Here is a 27,013-nt window from a genome sequence, read left to right on the forward strand (position 1 = left end):
TGTCATGTCATGTCATGTCATGTCATGTCATGTCATGTCATGTCATGTCATGTCATGTCATGTCATGTCATGTCATGTCATGTCATGTCATGTCATGTCATGTCATGTCATGTCATGTCATGTCATGTCATGTCATGTCATGTCATGTCATGTCATGTCATGTCATGTCATGTCATGTCATGTCATGTCATGTCATGTCATGTCATGTCATGTCATGTCATGTCATGTCATGTTCATGTCATGTCATGTCATGTCATGTCATGTCATGTCATGTCATGTCATGTCATGTCATGTCATGTCATGTCATGTCATGTCATGTCATGTCATGTCATGTCATGTCATGTCATGTCATGTCATGTCATGTCATGTCATGTCATGTCATGTCATGTCATGTCATGTCATGTCATGTCATGTCCATGTCATGTCATGTCATGTCATGTCATGTCATGTCATGTCATGTCATGTCAGTCATGTCATGTCATGTCATGTCATGTCATGTCATGTCATGTCATGTCATGTCATGTCATGTCATGTCATGTCATGTCATGTCATGTCATGTCATGTCATGTCATGTCATGTCATGTCATGTCATGTCATGTCATGTCATGTCATGTCATGTCATGTCATGTCATGTCATGTCATGTCATGTCATGTCATGTCATGTCATGTCATGTCATGTCATGTCATGTCATGTCATGTCATGTCATGTCATGTCATGTCATGTCATGTCATGTCATGTCATGTCATGTCATGTCATGTCATGTCATGTCATGTCATGTCATGTCATGTCATGTCATGTCATGTCATGTCATGTCATGTCATGTCATGTCATGTCATGTCATGTCATGTCATGTCATGTCATGTCATGTCATGTCATGTCATGTCATGACATGAAAAATTCACGTTTGGAGAAAATGACTTTTAAAAATGTTTAAATCGTCATAACTCCTTAACTAAGCGTCTAAACACTATCAAACTTGCAAAATTCAAAATTCTCTAAAAACAAAACTACAAGTCCAAAACTTATAGAAAATACATTTTTGTGATCTGTGAGTCGATATCCTTCGCATACAATTCAATTGGAGTTGAAAAATTCACGTTTTAAGAAAATGACTTTTAAAAATGTTTAAATCGTCATAACTCCTTAACTAAGCGTCTAAACACTATCAAACTTGCAAAATTCAAAATTCTCTAAAAACAAAACTACAAGTCCAAAACTTATAGAAAATACATTTTTGTGCTCTGTGAGTCGATATCCTTCGCATACAATTCAATTGGAGTTGAAAAATTCACGTTTGGAGAAAATGACTTTTAAAAATGTTTAAATCGTCATAACTCCTTAACTAAGCGTCTAAACACTATCAAACTTGCAAAATTCAAAGTTCTCTAAAAACAAAACTACAAGTCCAAAACTTATAGAAACTACATTTTTGTGCTCTGTGAGTCGATATCCTTCGCATACAATTCAATTGAAGTTGAAAAATTCACGTTTGGAGAAAATGACTTTTAAAAATGTTTAAATCGTCATAACTCCTTAACCAAACGTCTAAACACTATCAAACTTGCAAAATTCAAAATTCTCTAAAAACAAAACTACAAGTCCAAAACTTATAGAAAATACATTTTTGTGCTCTGTGAGTCGATATCCTTCGCATACAATTCAATTGGAGTTGAAAAATTCACGTTTGGGAAGCGTCTTGAGTCCTCTGCTCTTTATTACCGTTCTTGATTACCTGCTTGAAGGCAAAGTGACGGACCCAAAAGTGCATCAGTTATTCTTTGCTGACGATGGAGCCATCATAAGTGAAGACCCGATATCCCTGCAACGAGCACTTGATGTATGGGTGGATGTTCTAGAAGGTAGTGGGTACCGCATAAGCGCGAAAAAGACAGAATACAGGCTTGGCCACACCGGAAGGTACGCGGTAGCGGTACGGGTAGCGGCAACGATATTTGTATTAAAAAAATTCCACACCCGAACGTTGATGTGTCAGTTTGGAATTTTTTCCATACAAATACCCGTACCGTTACCTGTACCTCTACCGCGTACCCTCCGGTGTGGCCAAGCCTTACAGGCTTGGCCACACCGGAGGGTACGCGGTAGCGGTACGGGTAGCGGCAACGATATTTGTATTAAAAAAATTCCACACCCGAACGTTGATGTGTCAGTTTGGAATTTTTTTCATACAAGTACCCATACCGTTACCCGTACCTCTACCGCGTACCCTCCGGTGTGGCCAAGCCTTACCTATGCTGCCCATTTTCTGATCCACACAGGCCTATTCCTGACATTTATTTGAATGGTGTAGTGCTTCCCAAGTGTGAAAAGTTTAAATATCTGGGGTCTATGATAAATAACGAAGGTACTTGTGATGACGATATCAATCATCGCGTAAGCGTAGGGTGGATGAAGTGGCGGGAAAATTCTGCCATCTTCTGTGATCGAAAAATGCCCCCTAAGCTGAAAGGAAGACTCTACACCGCAGTTGTGCGTCCAGCACTCACATACGGTTCACAATGTTGGACAATGTACAAAAAGTATGAGAGTAAGTTAACGGCAGCTGAGATGAAGATGCTTCGTATGACAGCAGGAGTAACAAAGCTTGATAGAATTAGAAGTACGAAGATCCGAGGAAGCCTTCATGTTAAAAACACCATCTCCCAAAAAATTGAACACGACCGACTCAGTTGGTATTGCCATGTTCAAAGGAGAGATCCTGAGAACCCCGTCAAAAAAGCAATATCATACAACGTTCCAACACGAAATAGAAAGAAAGGTAGGCCTAAAAACTCCTGGTACAAGCAAATGCAAAACCACCAGCATTCAGTTGGCCTTAGAAATGGAACAATACAAAACCGGGAGGCTTGCCGCCGATTTCTGAGGTCAACCCGGCGAACCCCACAGGCGGATCACTAGTGTGAAGCAGTTACGTGGGATAGTTATGATCCCCTCGACATCGAGATCATAACAGCGCCGAGAAAAAGGAAGAAGAAGAAGAAGAAGAAGATTGAAGCCTGGTACGCTGCTCGCGCTAAATTTTAGCCCCCATACAAATTATCGAAAATTTTTAGCCGAGATAAAATGGATCCCATACAAGTTATCGATAACTTGTATGGGAATTTTATCTCAGCTAAAATTTAGCGCGAGCAGCATACCAGGCTTGACTGAAAAAAGATTTTAAAGATTCTGTTATTATTTTATTTATTATTTAGTATTACAAACACATGCAAAGCAAACGTCAAATCACTCCACTCTTCAAATTCGTCGTGAACAAATTCCAAAATTGCACAAAAATGGAGTGATTTATCATAATTTTGGAAAACGACATCCATTTTTATTTTCAGTTTTTGATTATTTATTTAAAAAAATTATAAATTCGCTGAATGCACTATTTTATATACGACTTTCTATAATTAATTCCCTGAACTTGAATGTTGCCATAATTATTTTATAGGAAAACATATGGTTCTATTTTGACAGCTCTGCTGCTTTTGTTTTTCTTGAAAGTTCCCAAAAAATATTTTTATTTACGTGGTTGCATTATCAAAATCGTTCTCCAAATAAAGAAAATAAATTAAATATAATATCTATTTAGAAAAATGGCTGAAGAAATCGATGAAAATGGTTTCTATCGCGAAGACTTTAGTACCAAATCCGATTGGGAGTCATTCAATGCCCAATTGGGTGAAATAATCCAAGATTGGAATCTTTCATCTGCAGACAAAGGTCCACCATTAACAAAAAATCAACTTTTCAATACTCATTGGAATATCAAAACTGAAACACTCAAATTGGGTAAGAAAGAATTCACTGTTAGCTATTATCAAGCTGAAATTCCAGAAGATGAATTAGAAACATCTTCGAATCTCGATGAACCTCAGATGTTTTCTGATTTAATGAGTTTAGAGAATACATTCTGTCCAACTGACACGAATGACACTCATCTTTTAGCCAAGTGGTATGGGTTAAGAAGATTTGTTTTAGTCGAACAAGCTCATGGCTACATCTCGAGCACAAATGATTGTAGTTTCTTTTTGAGCTCTGCGAGCGTTGTCGCCGCCGAGACAAACTCGACGGTGCCGATTTTCATTCCCGTTTTCAATCCGGCATGGAACTTTTTCCTCGGAGTTTGGGTGGGTCAATCGGTGAGGGTTAATTTCGATGTGGTTGCTCTTGAAACGGCTCCTCCTTCTTGCAAGTATCTTTCTGGATTGTTGACAATCTTTAAAGAGAAGCTAAGTGGAGGACCGCACGGTTCGGCTACTGTGTCGGTTCGTCAGACTTATGCACTTGGCAACATTACCAAATACACCAATCGAATGAAAGTTCCCTTCTTTGTCAATCCCAATTCGGAATTTGAGTCAACTGTCGACGAGAGTCCAATGGACGGTACATATTTTGTTGCCCTGCCATATGGATATTTCAGTGATTCCAAGACTGAATTGTTAGTTCACTGCTCTTGGCCAGATATAGTCGAAAATGTTGCAATAGATACGGCAAACTATACCGACTTTGTAGCATCGAAAGCTCACATGTGGTCTGTTCGGGCTATGACTAGGGCAAGGAGCTATTTATCGAGTGCCCTCGATGATTATTTGTATCTTCAGAAGAGTCTACAAACAGTAGAGAGTTATGTCGGTCGTAGTTATGGTAGCGCAACTGGTGATGAACCTAATCCTTTGGATCAGCTAACCAAGTCCAAGTTTGATGTGACAGCTTCTCCCTTTCGGAAGTGGTCACCACAAAAGAAACTTGCTGGACCGATTAAAGACAATGAGTTGTTGGAGATGATAAGTTATATTTTTCCGGACATGCAGCCAGAGGCTTTGTTTCCATATTCTAAGAATGCCAAGAATAAGGTTGGTTAAGTCTTTTTTCGTTTGAACATTCTTAAATGCAAAATTTTTCTTTCAGTTTGATCCACTTCGTATTAAGTCAGCAGGATCGGATTCTTTGGTTGTTAGGCTGAGTTGTTTGTTGGCTACGTGCAATGCACATTTTGGTGGGAAAGGCGGAATGGCACAATTGTGGGCCAATTTCACAATGGAACTGCGATATCGATTGGATAATTGTTTGCAAATTCCGGGGTGAGTTGAATTCTTTTTGGTTTCAAAAATATGAAAACTATTTAATTAGATGGTAAAACGAAATACATATTTTTACTCTTGTCAATAAAATGGGCTCTATAGGAAAAAGACACTCAATTAATATTAGAGCTGTGCCGAGATATTTCAAATGTGTCCCTGTAGTCATTGAAATCACTTTAAAATACACTGAAAAGGAATATATGTAGAATGTAAAATAGAACTAAAATAGGGGCCCAGGATGGTTTTTGTCAATTAAATGCTTAAAACATTTAGATAAATACTTGCACACACTTGAAATAATTTTGCAAATCTATAGGTAGTCACAATCAGCTTTTCAAGGCTACGTCGTCGTTAATTGCTGAAACAATATCCTCGTTCAGAATTAGTATTATAAAAATATTTTTGCAATTTAGATGTCAAATAAAGATAGAGACCGCCAAAATAGAATAGCCAAAAAAAAAACAGGATCGATACAAATGAGAAAAGGTAGGTAACAATTTTACATCTTATAAATCCAAATTAAAGATCCATTGAAGTTTCCATACATTTTATTTTATCACCCATATACGCATAAATCCTGTGGGTCCTTAATGTATCATTTTATCTCTCAAAACCAAGCAAACCGAGTCATGATGTTTTGGTTGGTATTTTTCGAATCTGGATCTCTTGGAACTAAAAATTAGATAATTTGAATTCTCTGAAAAAATTCTGTCTGAAAAGTTGCTTAAATTTTAAAGACTTTTTATATAGAAATTTGGAAAATCTAAATATATGGGAAAAAAAAAAAAAATTAAATTCGTTTTTTAAAAAAATAATATAAAATCTGAAATCAAATTGCCCCCCAAAACAAGTATGCAGTTTTGACTGATATACTAACATGCATTTTTAGAAAAAAAAATTTCAAAATCGTTAGAGCCGTTTTTTAAAAAACTAATTTTTTATAAATAATTTCTTGGAAAAAAAGTTTTAAAATAAAATTGGTATGCCATTTTGTAGAAATCACTGATCAACATCTAAACACAAAATTTCAAAAAAATTTAATGTCCCGTTTTCGAAAATTGGATTTTTCAAAAAAAAATTTTCAAAATTTTTTTAAAAATCCAAAAAGTATTTTTTTCAAAATTTTGCTTTTGGCTTATATTTAAATTATATAAATTCTTCATCACAAAAAGTTTCGTTGAAATAGAATAAGCACTTTCGGAGATAATCGGATTTAAAAAAAAACGGTTCTATGGCAGGTACCGTTAATAATGATTTTCAAAAAAAAAAATTTTTCATTAGAAGATAGACCTTGTCTTAAAACTTACATTTGAATTTTTTAAACAAAATCGTTGGAGCCGTTTTTGAGCAATTTCAACTTTACTAAAATCGGTATATGACAAGTACCGTTATTTTTGGTCCAAAAAAATTAATTCCAAAAACCCCTCTGGAGAGTCGCCAAATAACGCTACACACCAAGTTTGACATTAATCGGTCCATCCGTTTAGGCTGTAGCTCCTTATACAGACAGACAGACGGACTTCCGGGACCCACTTTTTTGGCATTCTCTACCATCGTAATGTTATGGAAAAATGTTATCTCAACTTTTTTTTTTTGTACGAATACATAACTTGATATATAGTACCTATATCGCAAGTAAAAATTATTGGTAATAAAACATGTATCTAACTTTTGAAATCATAGCACTTTTTTAATTTGGAAGTGAGATATACATATGTTTTATTTTTTGTTTAAATCGAGTTTTTGCTGAATTCGGGTCTATTACTAAGGGCCATTGTTTAGTTAAATTATGTTCATTGTAACGGAAATAATTTTTGACGTCGAAATAAACAAATTTTGAAAAAATCATGTAAACCATTTCTTATTGGACATAAGAAATGATCATGTAAATCATGAACGTTCATTTAAAATTGCCTTCTTTTTATATCAACAAAGTATGTACAGCGAATTTTTAAGTTAACTGAAAAATTTGTAGGGTCAATTACAAGAGTAAAAGATGCAACTTTTAGTTTTTTTAAAAGGTTTTGGTATTTATGAGTTCATATTTTTACCACCTTAAATAAACTATTTTTTACTGGGATAAAAAAAAAAAATAAAATGCACTACTGGATCGCACGAAAATAAAATTTGGTATGTTTTTGAAAAAAATGAAAAATTCGTTCTTCAAAGTAAAAACCAAACATTTGAAGTGAATTTGAGCTCTAAAAAAGTATGCAATCTGTTTCTTTTATTAAGATGTATTCAATATCGTTAGAGTTGTGTTTTAAAAGATTATTTTTTTAAAAACTGAAATTTCAAAATGTCCCGTTTTCGAAAATTTAATTTTTCAAAAAAAAAAAAAAAAAAAAATCAAAATTTTTTTTAAAATCTAAAAATTTAATTTTTGAAAATTTTGATTTTCAGACAATACAATGCTTTTGCATTAAACATCTTCGTTAAAATTGAACCAGTTATTTGGGTCAGAATACTTACTTGTGTTTGTTTTACGTTTAAAATTAAAAATGAGTAACTACTTAGTTTTTTTTTTAAAACACAGCTATTATACTAAATATTTATTTATTATATTAGCTGTTTTTTTTTATAATTTGTTATCATTATATGAAATAAAGTGATGGAGACAAAAATATCTTAAAAATACCGTTATTTTCTATATTTATTTGCACTAGCAATATAATGCTTTTTCTGTCTCTTTCGCTAGTGGACACAGAAATAGCACACATTTGTTTAACGGTTAAGTTTTTATTTCGCGTTCAAAAGTTGTAGACAAAAATGCATTCATTTTATTGCTACTATTGAATTAACAAGTATTTTTGAAAAAAATAGGCAGAACAAATTATTAAATTGCGAAAAAAGGGAGAATTACTTTTGATCTTCATAGTCAAGGGAAAAATCCTTCTCAATTAGCTTAAACTCTTAATTTTTCGAATAAATGATGGATAAAGCCATTTATTTAGAAAGAGCAAATAGAAATTTAAACTCTGAAATTAAATTGCGTTAACTTCTTCCCAGCAAAACTTCCATACGAGTGGATAGAGCGATCACAAAGAAACGCAAATATGGGCCATTTAAGTCATCTCGCACGATTTTGTCCGAAGGGGCGCATTTTCCTGGCATCGTAAGGACCCATTGGTTAGGTGGATGGCAGAATTGATAAATTCTAATAAGATATTCATACATGACAATGACCCAAACATGCATCAGAAATAGTACAAGATAGGTTTTCGGACGAAAAAATCGATGTTTGCACCTAGCCATCTCAAATTCACAATCTTAACCCCATAGAAAATTTATAAATTGATGTCAAGGTTACGCGTGGGAAAAGAAAATTCAAAAATTCAAACGATCTTTGGGCCAGAATCAAAGAAGCGTGCTACCGTACTCCACAAAGTGGATACCAGACATTAGTTGAAAGTTTACCAAAGAGGTGCGAAGGAACTTTGAAAAACTGTGGTCTACTAACAAGTTACCAACTTAGTAGTATTGAATTTATTGGAAATTGTAAGAATTTTTGCTTAGAAATGATTATTTTTATGATTTTCCGAATGTGTGCTATTTCTTTGTCCACAAGAAAAAAGGGTATTCTCTACAAATTATAATTTTTAAAAATTGAATTGAAATAAAATAATTTATATTTATTAATTTTATGAATCCCTATAAGCTAATGCATGCCCTGATATAAAAATTATAATATATAAGTTAAAAGGTCCCAAATAAATCCAATTTTTGTAAGAAAAATCAAAAGTGTGCTATTTCTTTGTCCATAGCTGTATGTCCTAACAACAAATGAGTTCGGCGCAAAAAAGGTGTTTTAAATGACTGGCGTTTTCATAAGGTTAAAATAATTTTTTTTTTTTACAAAATTATTAGTTGTGAATACTTTGATTTTTAACTGAGTCCGTAAAATTGTAATTTTAAAGCATCATAAAGGTATTCAACGTATATAGAGATTTGGCCTTTTTAAGTTCTTTTTTTTTACGATATCAAGCTGTTTCTTATTAAGTTATTGTTTTTCTGCCTCATAGATTTTTGGTATCGTCCAAACCTAAACATTTTCAGTATATTCAGGTTAGTTAGTGTGAATATGACACCCAGTAAAGCAATGAAACGTTTTAATATTGAATTCACTGTTTGATTAACTGTGTTTATAGGAATTTAATGGAATGTGTAATAGCCTCCAGTATATCAACTTGGGCTACAACAAATTGTAGTTCGAACGCTCCACCAAATAAGATTGCTTCCCATACCATTACTATATTCTCGCATCTGTGAAACGTTCCAAATTTAATTTTTTTCACTTTGGAAAAGAACAATTTTCGAAAAAAGATGCATCTTTCTTTACGAAGTTGTTTAAGCGTTTTTATTAAGCAAATAATCTTCTCTTATGTTCAGCCCTTTGTACAAACTTTTTTTCTCTCTTTCTGTCCAATGAAATTCCTACTAATATGATAATACAAAAATAAAAACATAGATCTGAAATGAAAATTTTGTTCAACGCGGATAATTTTTTTCAATAAAAATGCATGTGATATATATTTTTACTTACCGCTCCCGCCAACTTCCAAAGTAGTGAATGCATCACAGAAATAATCACACAAAATAAATCTTTGTTTATTTATTAAAAATATATTTTATAATTAATTACATTTACATGAAATATCTAAATCCTACTCTTACACAGCATCGTATAATAAATTCCATATTATGCAATTGCATAATGCATATTAGTGCACTGTATATATAACATTTTAGCAAACAATATAATAAGTAGCTAAAAACAAAAAACCCAACAAACAATATAGTATTCGTATATATTTTTATCTATTTCTATGTTTTTCTTTTTTTTTATAATTTCTAAGTTTCGTGCTAAGGCAGTTTTGCATATTTATATAAAGTTACCTATAATTTAATTCTACATTTTATTTTAAAAATTAATAATTTTCTTTTTTTTTCTTATTTACAAAGCCTAAGTTTAAGTTTTAATTATTTTTGCAATTATATTTTTTTTTTTTAATTTAATTCTTAGTTGTTCCCATTAATAGTAGCGTATCTATATTTGCTGTGTAATCTAATTTTGTGTGATTTAATTTAATTTATTTTCTATTCTATAACTAATATCTACAATTTTAGAATAATGTTTTATTTTTGTTTTCATTTTTTTTATATTAAATTTAAAACTAATTCTAAGTAATTTTTTTCTTTAATGTTAACGTTAACTCTCAACTGTGTTCATTTGCTTTGAATGCGATTTAGGGGCTGACATTTTTTCTACACTTGCCCCATCGATTCCTCTTAATTCTAGTTTTTTTTCTTTTGTTTTTTTTTTTGTATATACATTTTTCCCTATTGTGTAAAAAAGTTAAAAAATAAACAAAATTAAAGGTTTTTTTTTTTTGAAAAGTTAAAAATGTAAGTACACATTCTGTGTACAGCAGACATACACAAACACACGCACAGGAAATAGTTGCAAACATAATTCCTCTCTAGTTGCATCCTTATTAACATTTATTTCAATTGCTCTTTCGGTCGTTATTTGTATTCAGCAACCCGTTGAGCTTTCACAGGATATATTCAGTGTGTGTTCGTTCCTTTATGGCAATATTACCGTTGTGTGTCATTGCTTTAAGCACATTCAACGAAGTGAAAAGTTTTGTTCTATTATCATCATCATCATAGTTTTTTTTTTGTTTTTGTTGTTTTTTTTGCAAAAAAAAAAATAAACTTGTCTGTATTTTTTGGCCCAAAAATAGAAGGACTAATGGGAATTCCTTTGAACTTCTTCTTATATTTATATTATTTTTTTCTGCTTTAGTTTTTGTTTGCGCAACAATGAGCAAACTTACACACATTTAGAACAATTTGTTTCTTTTGACAATTCAAATAAGGAAATATTGTGTCCTCTTAAGTGGAAATTTGTGTGCGAACAGATGCGAAGCTCGCAAAAAAACAACTTGTGTCATATTATTTTTATATATGTATGCTGGAATAGAACATAAAGTGGCAGGTTTATGAACTTAAAAAAAAAAACTGCAAAAAAATAAAAAAACAAAAGAAAATAGTTTTATTTTTATTAAAAAAAAATTTATTTTTATACAAAAAAGGGAAAAAATCAATAAGTAAACTTAAAATTAATACAAAAATTATAAAAAAAAAAAAAACAATATAAGCAGCATTGCAATATTAATAATTATACATTGTTTAATCAATTCTATTTTTTATGTTTGTATAATTTGACTTATTTGATTTATGTTTAATTTTTAATTTTAGATTTATTTAATTAATTTTTTTTTTTAATACAATTTTATTTAAAATTTTAACAATTTTTTATATATTTGTTGTTAACTATTTTAGCACCTACATACATAATTATTATTTTTTTTATATATTTTCTTTTAAATTAACCGTAACACATGCTGTTTTTGGTTTTTTATTATTTAATTTGTTTTAATAATCTAAGATATGTTCTTAAATGTTATAATACATAGTTTTTTGTTTTGCAGCTAGAATGCCTATATATATTTTTTTTTTATTTTTAATTTATTTGTATACAATAATAATTTTTCTTGTGTATATTCGAACGAAATTCAAATGAAGTTTTTCTGTTGTATAATTTAAGGGTGGAGTGCATTAAGCATTTCTGTATTTATCTTTTTATTTTGTTTTTTATTTAAATGCGATTGAAAATGAAAAAAAAAACACATTTAATGTATTGTTTAGAGCTTGAAAGCATTATATTAAAAAAAAAAATGTTACGCATACGTCACAGTGACCAATTAGTTTAAATTATAAAAATTGATATTTGATTGATGACCTCAGAAATTACAAACATTGCAAACGCTTTGGTATGCTGACATAAATTTATTTTAAAAAAAGGTCAAGAAGAATGTTTTTACGTCAACTCTCATATAACTTTTAGTTATTTGAAAAATTTATTCTTTGAAAACAATTTTCTGTTTTTAAATCAATACTCTGAGGACTTTTAAATTAGGTCATGGCTTTGCTTTACTGTGAAGGAAACTATTGCAACATGATTTCTCCATAACTGCATTTATTTTTCAAACTTGACAAAAATTTAAAATTGCATTTTCATTTTGTTACTGAAGCCATACATATGGTTACCACTTTGATAATATTATATTATTATAAAAATGTTATCAAACACCATCGATAAAAAATTTCAGCAATGCTAATGCATAGAAATAAATAAGAATATTAAAAAAAAAAAATAAATAAATTGGGTTTTCAAATTTTGTTTTTTTAATCTTTTCAAATGCAATTTTCAATATTTGTTTAGCTTATTTAAAGAACCAATCTCTTGATTTCTTGATTTTTTTCATCCGTCCATAAGTTGAGTCTGGAAAGTCGCTTTATTTTGCACAATAACTTAGATTAAAAAAAAAAAAAAAAAACAAGTTAAAAATAGTGTTCATAGAATCTTCTTGCGATTGGCAACCATGTTGTTTTTTTTTTTTCTTTGAAAAGGCAATTTCAGTAATGAACATTTAACGAGTATGTTTCTAACGAAAAGCAAGTAGTTACAGATAGAGTTAAGCCATACAAAACGAAAAATAATAAATTAAGATTGGTATTTACAATTGAATTATATTGAATTTTCTATTCCTATGGACCAAAGTGTTGCAAAAATAGCTCATTCGGAATTAAATTTGTAATAAAAGTGTGTATTCCAAGAAATACCCTGAGCTCTTCCGCATGTGTCAAAAACGACATGAATACGTCGTTCTTCCTTGAAAATATTTAAAAATTCTTCTGAAACTATTTCGTTTAGGGCCAATTTTTCAATAGTCAGTTAAACAGTCAGTTAGCACTTATTCCTCAAATAGAGAAAAAATCAATTTTTCAACAGCCGGATATAGCTTATTCCTTTAATAAAACATTTAGGCCCATTTGCTCATACTAGTCATAAATTCTCATCTTAGCTAGGTCGAACATAACTCTTGTGTTTTACTTAGTTTATTCTAAGTTGCTAAAAAATATTTATGTTTAACCTAGCAATGATTTACTTTCATGATATAAATCGCTGAGAACTTCAAATTCAAAAGTCAAATCAATAGAAACGTCAAATAATTTAAATAGATTTTGAGCAATTTAGCAATTAATATACAACAATATCGTTAAATTTTCAAGTTTGTGTCTTTATCTTGCGGAATAAAAGTGTAAAAAAGTATATTTGAGCCAAAAATAAGTGTTAATTGGTTAAACAAAAATTATTCGTGTGTGTGTGTAAATGTGCTGGTGTGTCAAAATTAGTCAATGAAATATGACAGCAAAATAGTGCCTCATACAAAAAACTGTGGTGTAAATTGTACCATCTGTGGATGGTTTAAGTTAATGAATGTAAGTTTATTTTTATTAAATTGATAATAATTCATGTCCTTTGTACTACCGACATCAATTTTTGAGCGACATTCTTGCTTTTTTCATAAAATAAAAGTGCCTAGGTAGAACATAACAGCTTAAGTTTTACTATTTCTTCCCCCTAAGTTATGTTAAACTTAGAGGAATTTATGACACAGTTTGAAGTTCGTGCAAACCGTAATGTAGAACTTAAGGGTTTATGTTTCACATAAATATTTAAGACTCGTTTCAGCAAATGGGCCTTATTAGAGGAATAAATCTATCTGCTTCTTTCAGAGACGAATAAAAATTATTCTAAAGAATAATCTCAACAAAAATAGTGTGTCAATTGTCAAAGCTGTTTTAAAGAAAATATTGAAGAAATGGATTTTTTTGAGATTATAAATTATTAAGATGCTTTTTTTCACAAATTTAAAGACCACTAAATTAAAGACCACGTTTAAAAAATATAAGGGAACACAAGAAAACAAAATTAATTATGAACAAAAATGACGTTTAATTTTGAATATTTTTGAATTTGACATTTTTTTTGTTATTCTGTAGAATAGAGTTTTTTTAATTGAAAAATTCAATTTTGTTATCTGATTGTTTATGAGCCTAATAACTTTATTCGTCGAACAATTAACTGACTGTTTATTAGAAGATTGAAAAATCGGCTCTTAAAAAAAAAAATGGATTATTCTGAGAAAACGATTTTACTTTCATACAACATATAAAATCTCTTGAAGAGAGAAACAAGTATGGGATTTTTCAATGCTCTGATTGACCAACTGTCATACAAAATTATATTCATTCGACAACTGGCTGTAAAAAAAAAAAAATTGTATAATTCTTTAAAAAGCTTTCCAATCAGAGGATTTTAAAATTAAAAGTTGCATCTCCGAGTGTTTTAATATTAAAAGTCGAAATTGCAGAGACTGATTGTCCTACTGTCAAAATCTGTTATACATACATTGATGAAGTTGGCTTTTGTAAAGTGTTTTATGTTAATTCGTAAAAAAAAAACTTAACGAAAGAACATAAAACTGAAAAAAAAAAAACAATCTGAATATTTCTTAATAAAATCTTTATTTAATAATGCATCCACCCTTAAAAGAGCACTATCAAGCAGCTTTAAAAAAATAATTTCATTTATTAACAAAGATTAATATTGCACCTTTTTTGCTTTGCTTAAAGTTACTAATAAATTTACATATAACTGTCATCGTTGAATTCGTTCAAATCTGATTTACTAATTTCGTTAACGGTTTCGAAGTTTGTTGTATTGAGGTTTCTTAATCTATCATAAGTGACATTAGAATTATTATTTATATTTATATTATTAGTACCGGAATGCAAAAAATTATTATTATCATTATTATTATTATTATTGTTTATATTATGATTATTACTACTACTAGAACTAATATTATTATTATTTATACTACTACTACTTTGATTAGGCTCTATCGTTGAAGAGTCAAATCTTTTTAATTGTATCGCACGTGAATGGCGGATTTCCTGTCTATTATATTCATCGAAATAATTCTCGACCACAATCTCACCTAAAAGATTATTAGCAGCACCAATGACAACGGGTGGTGGTGGTGGTGGTGATGGTGTGTGATGTCCTGTTGTTGTAATAGTTGTACTACTTGTAGTAGAACTATTACTTATAGTAAAAGATGCAGGACGTGGTACAACATCTGGTGGTGATGTACAACGAGCAGGCAACGGTGAATGAGAATGAATATGATGATGTCGTTGATTTTGTTGATGATGTTGGTGATGTTGAAGATGATGATGGTGATGAAAGCGACGACGATGAAACCTTTCTTGTTGTCGTTGTCTCCATCGTTGAGGTTCTTCATATTGCTGTTGTTGTTGTTGGTCTTGTTGTTGTTGTTGTTGTTGATTTTGTTGTTGCTGCTGCTGATTATAATCCTTATATGGCCGAACGTGTAATCGTGGCCGAGAAACGTACCGTCAGAAAATCTCATCCAAATTTAATACAACATCGAAATATCAGGACAAAAAAACCCGCCCTCATAATGGCACCAATCCATTGCGTGTTGTCGGATTTCTAGCCATATAAATTTCCATATCATTTTCAGTCCAATTATCTGATGTGTCACAATAGTTGTTTAGTGTATGTGTCGAACCAGCTGTCGAGTATCTACAAAAAATATTTTTAATAAAAAAAAAAAAAAAATCATGTTTTTAAATAAACCAGTGGCAACACTTAAAAACAGAAACGTAGTGGAGTGTTGCCATTTTTTTTTTAAGGAAAAATAAAAATGTTCAACGCCAGTTAGGAATATCGATAGCCTATTAGAAGGCACAAATAATTTCTGATCCCTTTGTGAAAAGAAATTAATATGCCAACAATGTGACAGCGTTTGTATAATATGTATAACAGATGTTTTTTGTCTGCTGGTAATGAGTCCTAGCTGAATTCTTCTCCGACATCGGTGAATGCGGGTCTTTAAAAGACCCAGATTTTTATCAAGACTCACGAAGCGTGTTTTCAATTTAGAAATACTGTTATAACTGTTATATATTCACATGATCTGTGAAAACTAACAAGCAAATGATGAAAATTAGCTGATCACTACCCATCAAAAGACTTAAAAAGCTTCTTCCTTTGCATGGTTTTTGGTCATTGAACCTGTACAGTTATGTGTATAACAGATATATTTTTGTATATCTTGTTAATGTGCACCAGCACATCAATCCGCTCGCTCCCCTAATGAAAGTAGTTGGAAAACCATGAGTTGTGTCATTATTTTGATATACATAACTGTTATACATAAATTGACTTGTCCTTGTAAAATTGCTTGTGAATATAAAAAACTTTTTGACAGTCCTCCAATAAAAACTGGATAGCTAGTTTTTTCCTTTTATAATAATCTGTGTGATAAAACCTGCACAGTTTTGTGTATAACAGATATATTTTTTGTAATGTTAATAACCCTTCTCAAGGATATTAGGTATAACAACTGAAGGAACTTTGAGAATCAAGAATTTTTTCTCAAATCAAATGAAAGACTTTGAACAGTCTATACTTCAATTTTGAAATCAAAACTGTTATAACTATTATAACCTGGTTCAATCAGAGATTTTGATGTTTCTTGCTGCAATATATCACTGACTCTTAATTGGCAATTCTCTTTATTTTCGTTAATTTTTTGGTTCAATATCTTAGAACCCAGAAAACTGTGTCTTTTTCAGGTAAATGACATTTCTAACTGGAGTTGAAAGCGTTCACTTTTATTGAATTTTCTATTTTATTTAAATACTCTTACACCCTACAGAAGTGATTAAACAAAAAAGTAAAAAGTTTAGAATCGAAAGTGTCTCATAAATGAAAAGTTAAACAACTCAGTTAATCCAAGCGGATAAAACAAAACAACCAAGTAACCACCACCCAAACAAAAAAGACTGAAAAGCAAAAAAAAAAAATAGAACAGTTGTAGCGTAGATAATTAATAGAACAGAAACACAAGAAACGAAAAAGTATGTTAGTTTGTGAAATATTGTTAATTATTTTTTTGTTGTGGGACTTCAATGTTTTTGTTTATTGTTTGAAAATTGTTAGTAAAAGTAGTAGGCAGGCAGGTGCACGGCAGCATTAGAGTTTTTAGATTTTTATTGTTGTTGTTGTACCATATCGATTTTTTTTTAACCCACTTACCGGCTTCCTGGTCGATGACTGTGAATATGTGGTCCATTTAAATGATCTCGTGATCTAGATCGCGGCCGTGACCGTCTTGAACTAGACGCAATACTTGTTGGACCATGAATTGAGCCAGCATATGAGGCACGCGACATACGTTCGGATGCAGCTGCCAATGATTGACGTGATTGCCGCAATTCCGGTCGTGAATTAACTAAATTTGTAGGAAATGCTGTGCCCAGATATCCGCGATGTGAATTGTTAGAAAAGCTGTGCTGCGATTGGCCATCGGCAATGGATCTGAAGATAATTTTTTTTGATGTTTTTTGTTTTATGTTTATGTAATGAGTTAGGAATGGGGAAATGTATAACTTGATGAAGATAAGTCAAATTAAATGTTAGCTTTGGCAGCTGTCAATTGTTTAAAATTAAGTTTAATAATTGGATAACTGTTAAAACTTATTTTATAGAAGCGTAATTTTAAATGATTATGCAGATTATATGTCATTATGACAGTTTTTCGCTTTGTTTTAAACAATAAACGTCATAAACACAAATGTAAAAAAAGACTTCACTTTTTGAAAGAAATAGAAAACCATATTCTATAGACACAAGAATAAATTGGTTACAAGACAATCCGAAGTTATGTCTTATAAATCGCATTGAAAGCTTCATTTTTTTAATTTAGCAATCTGTTATAACTGTTATAATTTGAGATATCTAGTAAATTTGCCTACAAATGAAGGAAATTTTCTGACAGCAGATATATTTAAGATTAAAAGACTTCGTGATAATTGAGGATGAACTGTGTATAACAGATGTATTTCTGTACTTGGTAATTAGCCCACGTTGAGCCAAGAGGAGCTGCAAGTGAAAGAATTTCGGCTGTCACGAGTTCTATTCAGTAACTCGAAGTCCGTTAGTTTATGACTATGTTTGGAAAACAAATGTTATAACTGTTATACATTTACAATTCCTATATAGGCAGAGCTTTTATATGTCAATTCAAAGTGGCTGAGTGCTGAAAATTATTATATTACTTTCCTAATTGTAAACATGTGACAACTAACAAACGTCAAACATTTATTTGACACACTTCATAAAGTGTGTTGTATGTGTATTAATCAACTTAAAATATACAAAAAATTAATGCAAAAACCAAAATGATAATAATAATCACTTCCTTTTTCGCTGTACATTTTTATTTCAATATCCCATTTTTCTCAACCATCAAGCACATTTTTGTGTAAACTTACCTTGCCTTACTGACTTTTCCTGGCATACCAGAAAAGTGACTTCTTAAATCATCCTGATTATCCATTGGATAAATTCTAGGTCTTGGTATTGATCTGCTACTATAAGCTGATACTTGATCCCATTCCTGTTAATTTTAAATAAAAAAAAAAAAAATAAAAATAAATCAAAGCATACGAGAGTAGAAAAAAGTAAATAAATGTGTTTTTCTTTATATGAAATGTCAACCTGATGTTTCAAAGACAAATCACTACTGAGGTGAAAACGTGAATTCTTTTTGTTTACTTTTCGTTGCGATTTCTAATATGTATTAAGGAAGCAAAAATGCAAATATATTTAACTCTAACCTATTGGATGAGATTTTTTTTTTCTTTTAATATCTCTCACTCTGTCTGTCATATAGACAAATTGAAAAGGGGAGACGGGGTGAAAAAAAAATATGCATTTGCACACGAATCGAAATTGTGGTTTCTATAATCTGACAATGTTGGCAAAAGTGAACGAACAGAACAGAATACAGTAACACACTGACTTGACTGTCATGCGGATTTGAAATGTAATTAGGAATACCTATGTCGAACACTGAATACTGCTGACTGTGACTGCCGCGTATAGAGGTGTTACTTCGCGTGGAAAATTGACATCTCTTGCATTGGTTTTCGAGGTTTTGTACCTACTATGTGTAGTTCTTGTTCAATGTATTTAGGGTGGCTTTTATATATGTACATAGTTGGAGATAGAATTTAATGATGTTTACATATTTTAGATAAAAAAGTGAAATTTTGTGTTAAATGATGTTACACTCATTTTATTTGTTTTAGTTTAAATTAGATTTACCAACTTTTATTGGTTGTGTCAAAATAAATAGATAGTGGTTGTCATGATTTGACAAGTTGTGTAGTACGTCAATTGAAAATGACAGTGTACTTTTCTTGTTCTGTGCTTTATTCAATAAAACCTAAATAAGAGAAATCTGAAAATGCAAAGCAAATTTTATAAGTTCTGAAAGTAAAAAGGCAAAGGTGAATGTCAAGAATTTATAAACGCACCCTAGATGTCATTATGTGTGTTCAACGACGCTGTTCTGGACAGAAAAGAACAGCTTTTTGCTGTTCATTAATGTTTTTTTCTGTTCCGAACTGTTCTAGTTTCCTGTTCATTGACGCTGTCTAGAACAGTTTATAACAGTATTTTCTGTTCTTGCTTTTGAGTAAGATCAGGTTAGAACAGATTCGTGACAACTGTCAAAAATAAAGCTGTCATTTTTTGTTTATGTTTTGATTTGGTTGTGTGAATATTTCTAGTTTTTAATAAATTTTTTCACAGTAAAAACACAAAAAAAAAAAAAAAAAGAAAATTTAACGGAAAACACGCACAATTTACAATTTGTTGTTTTTTTTTTTGACAACTGACGTTTAAATGAAGGCAGAACCATAATTGGCGGATTGAGTCGGAAGCTACTGTCAATTGTTGTTGTTTTCTTTGTATTTTCGACAAGTTTTCTTCCGTCGAGTGCGGTTGCGAGCGCTGTTCCCCTCCGTTTTCATCCGACGATCCGACAATTATAGTTCTGGCTTGACTGTTCTAATTTGTTGTGACGTTTCTCACAAAACTGTGCTGTCCTGTTCTGATCTAGAAAAATCCTCGTTGAACACAACTATTGATGCACATTAAATGAAAAGAAAGTGCATTATCTTTCTTTTTTGTGATGCTTTCATTTGGCGTTTGTATTAAAAGATGGATATAAAGAGTTATTATATTAGTATTGTAAGGGAGCATAATCTGTTATAATCTGTTATACAATTGGGACGTTTCAAGAACTGAATTTAAGTGTTCACCTTAATGTGATGTTATTAACATCAATTGTTAATCCTTAGTTTCATAATAAAGAAGGCTTGATCTGTTTATTCGCTTAATTTTGAAACTAACTGTTATAATCTGTTATAAAACGTATTTGGGATGGATCTAACTCGAGATATGTAAAAACAATAAGTGTGTGTGTAACAGACGTATTCCGGGAAATGGAGTCAGGGTATTCTTGGTCATTCTTTTCGCTAAGCCACCCGAAAAGCTTCTAATAACGATTAACTGTTATAACACCCATAAAACATATTTCAAAAGATGAACTGCGTTCCGAAAATACAAAATCGCAAAGTTTGCAAAAGTAAGACTGAGTTGCAGGTGCGTTTGCATCCTAATTTAACTACCTACATACCTCATCAAAACTTTTTATTTGACGTTCATTTGAATGTGAATGGAGTAAAGACGAAGAGTTCCCCTCTATTCAAATAAAATAGTCAACAAACTATGCAGAACAATGTTAAACTCCTTGTCCCACAAAAAAAGGGTTCAAAACTCAAGGCTTTTCTCTTTTCTGTCCCCTCTACATTGTTGGTCTCTTACAAAAAAACGTACTTAACCCTATTTTTTTTTGCATTTAAAGGATTAACAATTTAATTTATCCGGGAGACTTTTTTTTTTTGGTTAAATTTTTTTACAATCTCTCAAAGGATTTTTCACTTAAACATCATTTTTATTATACCATCAGCGCAGTAGAGTCACGTTGTAACCCAATAATGTACTCAACTCTTGTCGTAAAGTTAATACAACAACACAAAACTCTCCTCGCAACTTACCTTGTGATTATTGAATGCGGACAATGTAGCCATCGATCCCAATGGACCTGGACTGCCTGCTGGTCCGCAACAATTAACAGGTAAACCTCCCATCGGCAGGGGGCTCTTTTGCTGTGAAGTTTGTAGTTTCCTTGATCGTCTGTAAAAAAAAAAGGAAAGAAAAAAAAAAAAAACCAAACCGTATAAGTTGCCAACCAACACACACACACACACAGATATTCGTGTACTAATTAAAAATTATTTAACCTGCTTGCCGCAATGAACACAATTACCGCCACGATAATTGTCCCACAGATGGCTGCACTGGCCGCTATTGTAATCTTGTCCATGTTCGATGTTTGCGACGCAACCGTTCGCACCTCACGACACTGCTGATACGGCACAGTCTCTGGAGTGACATGCAGCTCCTCCAATGATATGACACACACGATGATGCACTCCTGTGATGGGACATTTTTTATCTTGAATTCACGTTCGCTGGACTCGAGTGGGGGACCTTGCTTGAAGCTCTTTTCGCCAAACAATCGATACACCACACGGAAGCCAAGGATGTTGGCCGTATCGGAATCCCACTGAATTATGACCGAGCTATCCTGGCGGAAGGCATTTTTCACTTGCACCTCATTGGCATCGTCGATGCGAGTGCCTCGCTGTGGTGGGAAGCCCAATACAAGTGGCGGCCGTTGTTGCTTATGTGGTATGCCAGCAGCTGATGAAGCAGCAGCACCACCATTGCCACTAAGTCCACCTGGCTGCTGTTGGCGCCATGGGGGTGGTGCTTGGCTTTTAGTAGCAATCGGTGCTGTGCCGGTGGATGAAGACGTAGATTGATGTTGTTGCATGTTTGAGGGAGTCTTTGACTAGAAAGAAAAAATAAGTCCATTCAAGGGGGAGCTTGTTGAGTAAGGTTTATTTTGTGAACTCACCGTTGTGGAGGTTGATTGTGTGGTTGCCAAAGAGGGAGGCTTAATTGAAGTAGTTGTGCCGGCTGTGGATGTACTAGATGCCGCAGTTGGTGGCGGAGGAATCTCTTTTGTGGTTGACGGGGAGATGGATGGTGAAGCTACTGGAGGTGGAAGAGTGCTTGATGGCCTCCGGACAGTCACAGTTTCTGTAGTTGTTGTGACTGTTGTTGAAGGGGTTGTAGGGGCTTTTGAAGTTGTAGATAGAGTTGTAGGTGCGGCAGAAGTTGTTGAAGCTGTTGCAATAGTTGGCTTGATGCGTGGAATCAATGAGTCAACCACTCCAACAGGGCCATTCAAATCAACCTCTGATTCCGGACAGGTCAGCTCTTCTGGTTGAATGGAATAGAAACCGCGGTCACTGAAGCGACTTGGAGTTCCACAAAACTGTGGATTTCTTTCACGTGATGTGACCTATGAAAAATTAGTTCAAATGAAATTAGGGTGATTCTATTGTGGAAGATTTATGTATTTACCTGAAGGTCTCCATTTCTTATCCATTCGGCAACCCATCGCAGTTTACAATCACAATGCAGAAACCTTCCACCCAGGGATAAGCCACGGAGGGTTGAATTCAAGTGGGAGAATGCTTTTTCGGGCACTGTTGGTAATGGATTGCCATCCAATGCTAAAAGTGTTATACTGGGATTGCCACGAAAAGCACCTTCTGGGAGTGCAGTTAGCAAATTGAAACCAATATCGAGGACTCGAAGCTCTCTCAACGAATGAACTGCTCCCACAGGGAATTCAGCCAATAGATTGTTAAGGAGACTCAGCGAACTGAGAGTTTTTTTGACTCCTGCAAAAGCAGTCTCACCCAAATTTTGAATCAAATTTCTCTCCAAATTGAGAGCTGTCAAAGAATCCAAACCCTCAAAAGTTCGAGTACCTCCGACGCCTGGAAGCTCTTTGATGCCATTCAAAGAAAGATCCAAGAAAGCCAAAGATCTAAGGCCACGAATTGATTCCGGTACACGCCTCTGTCGTGTACCCTTGAGATTTAAATTTTTCAAACTCTTCTCTAGCCCAATAAAAGCTCCAGCTTGAATGCTTACATTATTATCGTTAAGCTTTAATGTCGACAACTTACTTAGCCCATCAAATGCATTATCCGGTATTGAAGCTATTCTATTTTTTGACAAATCTAATAGATTTAAAATGGTTAGGGTTTTTAGTGCACCAATTGGTACTGCTTCCAATAGATTATCCTGAAGATTGAGATTCTTGAGAACGGTCTCTTGACCTTTGAATGTACCATCTTCGATGTGCTTTATCTTACAACTGCTCAACTGAACATTGTGCAGGCGAAGATTAATAAATATTTCATCTTGTAGTTCGTCTATCGTTGAATTGTTCACATAAAGCAGGTCGATGGGCTTGTCACGAGCATATTTATTTAAGGCATCTAGTAAAAGTGGGAATTCAACCTGAAACGGATGGAGAGCAATTAATTTCTATAGTACACTCGGTTTGAAGTGTTTTTGTAATGTGAATTTTACCAGAAAAATAGATTTTGAAAGAAAAGGCTTAAAAGAAATGTGGAAAATGTTAGGTGGAAAATCAATACGTTCCACAATATATTTTGACGTGATAATTTTTTATAAAAGAAAGTGTAGAATGCAATTTTTTTAAGTCCACATGGACAGTTTCTCGTGTGGAAAATATTGTTGTTTTGAATTGGTCAAACACGTACAACAAAAATTGTTCTACTAATTGTACTTAAAACCAAGTGTTTACGTAACTTGGAATGAGCAATGAATACGTTCCACAATATTCTCCAATTCCTGAAATGAACACATGAAATGGAAGGTGTGGAACGTAAAACATTTTAAAGTCCACACTCAAATTTTTGTATGCAGAGAACTGATTAACATTCATTTATCTTAGAGATTATCCCTCACCTCTCGGAAAGTAAAAAATGAATACGTTCCACTTTTTTTTTAAGTTCCACCCGTAAAATTCAAGATGAAAATCTCAATATTCATAGGAACAATGATTAAATTCGAATCATTTTGACTTTTGTTTGGAGTGGAATTGTTACGTTCCACAACAATCGTTCAGCTTGAGCATTGAATAATAAATACGTTCCACTTTTTTTCAAAAGTGAAATTCAATATGAAAATCTCAATCTTTGGAACAATGTTTAAGTACTAATTATTTTGACTTTTTTTTGAAGTGAAAATGTTACATTCCACAACATCTATTGAGTTTTCTCATATGACCTAGTTTTTTTTTTCCTTAGGATCAAATACTCAGAAATATGGTTGTATGAAACGTAACAGGTTGTGGAACGTGTTCATTTCAAATTTCTTGAATGTTTTGTACTAAAGTTTTAAGTGAAATGAAAAATGAACACGTTCCACAACTTGTTACGAGGAAGTACGGTGTAGTGTACGGTTGGACGATGAGTAGAATTACATTTTAAAAAATTGCTTTTTGTCAGTCGAAATTGTCCATTCTGTGAAATGTAAGAAAGTTTCAAGTAAACGATTTTTCATTTGACAGATGTCAAATTCTTTCACTCAATTGCAGTTTATTTTGTTAAAAAAAGTTAAAAAATAAATGTTTTTCGATTAGCAGAAATAAGCAGAGGAGTGTAAAAGTTTGACAGCTGCCAAATAGTTTGATTAATTTAAAATAAATGTGGAACGTAAGATTTGTCTGTCTTTCAAGTGAAAAAAATTGTGAAATTTTAATTCCCACTTAGGAAAAAAAGTTTAATATCTGTCACATTGCATATTTTTTTAAGAAACTTCTAGAACTCATTTATTCTCCTGGTGAAGTTCACCTTTCAACCCTTTTTTTTTTACGATAAAAGAGAGAGAAAATTCCTAAGTACTTGATGATGCTTACCTGATCACATTGTACTGATAGTTCTCTGCCCAGATTATACGAGCAAATGCACGTCGCTTGCAATTCAAGGAGTTCCCTTTGCCATGGACATTGTGCTGTAGTTAAACTAAGCGCCGCAAAAACTACCACAATTTGAAGTAGCCAATTCCTGATGTGATGTGCATTAGTTCTTCTTCTCCTCGTTGTTTGTGTTTGCGTGGTGGACGCCGTCGTCGTTGTTATTGCCATTGTAGTCATCCACGTATGCTGCCGTCTCATTATGTGTGTAGACGTTCAGGGTATCTGCAAAAAAAAAAAAAGAAAGAAATATCTCATGAAAAATCCAACCAAGCCATAATGACAAGAAGTTGATTAATGGGTATATCAAGAAGCTTTATTAATTAAGAAAGACCAATGATGCACGTTTACTATTATACCCGGCCAAGCCAAGGTTTTCGTCTAACTTGCAAGGTGGGTCTAAGGTAAATGTCGCCTATATAAATGTTATCTCTTCTGGGAGACAGGTGGAGCAGGAAGTTGAAGGTAGGATTCCTTCGGTATGTTGAAATTGATTCTGGTCTTAAGACCTTGAATTAAGAAGAAGGATGTCCTCTTACTAAGTGGAGAGATTGATTTATGTATATCTCAGAGAGTAGGTCACCTGGGTTAGTCCAAAGATGAAGATGAAAACGAAGATGGAGATGAAGATGACGACAACAACGACGACCGACAGTTTTCTTTCTCGTAATTATCTTCCCCTTTAGACTATAGCTCAGAGAGCAAGTGGTAATTCAATTTGACAAACGACGACGACGACGGCAACGTCAACAACGACGAGCCCTCTTGAATGCCCAATGAAACGTGAAGTGGACCACTTCTTGTGGACAATCTATCTCTGGGAAGGAAGACTATACTCTCGACATTTGTGTTTTGGCATTAATTATATGAATGTTGATATTAATGCCGTGTAGTGCGTGTTATGCAAACCTGCCTGGCCTGTTCACAAGACAAGACCGACCATTGAAATGGATATAAGTCGAGATTGTTATTGTTGTACCTATGTTTTGATGTTGATGCGGGGGAAACTGATTGACGATTGTGAATGGTCATTAAGGTGGTCTTGACATTATGGTAATGACACTGGGAATTGCTATGGAAGTTTCGCTTCAATGTATAATTGAACAATAACAATAATGGAATTTTGTTTGTAAGAGAGAGAGGGAAACTCATGAATAGCAAATCAATTTGTATGTGTACGCGATGCGATGCTAGCTTTAGGCGCGAGAATTGAATTTCTTGTTGGTTATGTTGAGGAAGTTTGTTTTGGAGGTTTTATTTAAGAGCAATAAAACTAAACTAAAGCAAGAAATAAATGTTTATTGAATTAAAATTTCAGTTTAAGAAAAACACTCGAGAGACAATTTACGCACCGTGTGAATCGTAGTCAAGGTTGACAATTTGTAATGAGCAGTGAAGTTCTGAGCTGTGATATTCAAGGCTCTTTTAAGTTAAGTCCCCACTATTTCCATTTCATAGTCAAAACAAACTGTCAATTTAATTGTTTATCTTTCGAGATCAGGCTCTTTTTATATTTGTTATTTATCCAACTGCAGGTTTGACTCTCATTTCAAACCAACTGAGAACAAATCAACTCAAGACAATTCACCTCATGTCAACTTAACTCGACATAAGGGGGGAAATCCCTCTGGACGACAGCTTTTTCAATATTTTTTTTTTTGGAAAACCGAAAGTATTTATTGAAATTTGCAAAAGTATATAATATTATTCACATAATGAAGTATTGACACAATTTTTTTGAAGTAAAAATAAACAAAATGGCGGCTCTACAGCTCTTTAAAGTTGAAGCCTCGAGTTTGCGCCGTGCAATGCCCAGGTTCAGAAAGTTATTTATAATCAAAAAAAACACTTTTTTCTAAAAAAATATATTTATACGCATTGCATGAACCTAAATTTAGTAAATAAAAGTGTAAAATAAAAATTAGAGACCCAAAAAACGAAAAAACACAATGCTTTTTTATAAACAAATTGTAAAAAAAAATATTTATTGTGAAAATTTTATATAGAACTTTTAGGTTCATGCAATGGCCAATGAATTAATGAGTAATTTACAATTCATTTCGGTAGCTTTATTAGTTTTAAAGCTTTCGTTTTCGTACTGTGGTAGGTTCGGAGCGCATGGGTTTAGGGACTAT

The 27,013-nt window shown here is 32.7% G+C and overlaps 2 protein-coding genes across 11 annotated transcripts in view; one reads left to right on the forward strand and one right to left on the reverse strand.

Moving 5' to 3' along the window:
* The first annotated feature begins 3,494 nt into the window (after positions 1-3,494).
* Positions 3,495-27,013, forward strand: part of LOC129906314 (rab3 GTPase-activating protein catalytic subunit) — a 58,098-nt gene continuing 34,579 nt past the window's right edge. The window contains exons 1-2 of the mRNA XM_055982025.1: positions 3,495-4,860; positions 4,916-5,088. Coding sequence (XP_055838000.1) covers positions 3,601-4,860; positions 4,916-5,088 — 1,433 coding nt within the window. The 5' untranslated portion in view covers positions 3,495-3,600. The remainder of the gene's footprint in view (positions 4,861-4,915; positions 5,089-27,013) is intronic.
* Positions 14,499-27,013, reverse strand: part of LOC129906313 (leucine-rich repeat-containing protein 4B) — a 250,417-nt gene continuing 237,902 nt past the window's right edge. For 9 of the 10 annotated variants that reach the window (XM_055982017.1, XM_055982023.1, XM_055982021.1 and 6 more), the window contains 8 exons: positions 24,822-25,103; positions 22,445-23,395; positions 21,933-22,382; positions 21,253-21,866; positions 21,007-21,145; positions 18,373-18,497; positions 17,135-17,416; positions 14,499-15,616 (listed from right to left, as the gene is read on the reverse strand). In XM_055982017.1, the coding sequence (XP_055837992.1) occupies positions 15,487-15,616; positions 17,135-17,416; positions 18,373-18,497; positions 21,007-21,145; positions 21,253-21,866; positions 21,933-22,382; positions 22,445-23,395; positions 24,822-25,079 (2,949 nt within the window). In that variant the 5' untranslated portion in view covers positions 25,080-25,103 and the 3' untranslated portion in view covers positions 14,499-15,486. The remainder of the gene's footprint in view (positions 15,617-17,134; positions 17,417-18,372; positions 18,498-21,006; positions 21,146-21,252; positions 21,867-21,932; positions 22,383-22,444; positions 23,396-24,821; positions 25,104-27,013) is intronic. The other variant, XM_055982024.1, reaches the window with a different exon arrangement.

The sequence above is a fragment of the Episyrphus balteatus genome, chromosome 1, assembly GCF_945859705.1.
Source record: "Episyrphus balteatus chromosome 1, idEpiBalt1.1, whole genome shotgun sequence".
NCBI lineage: Eukaryota > Metazoa > Arthropoda > Insecta > Diptera > Syrphidae > Episyrphus > Episyrphus balteatus.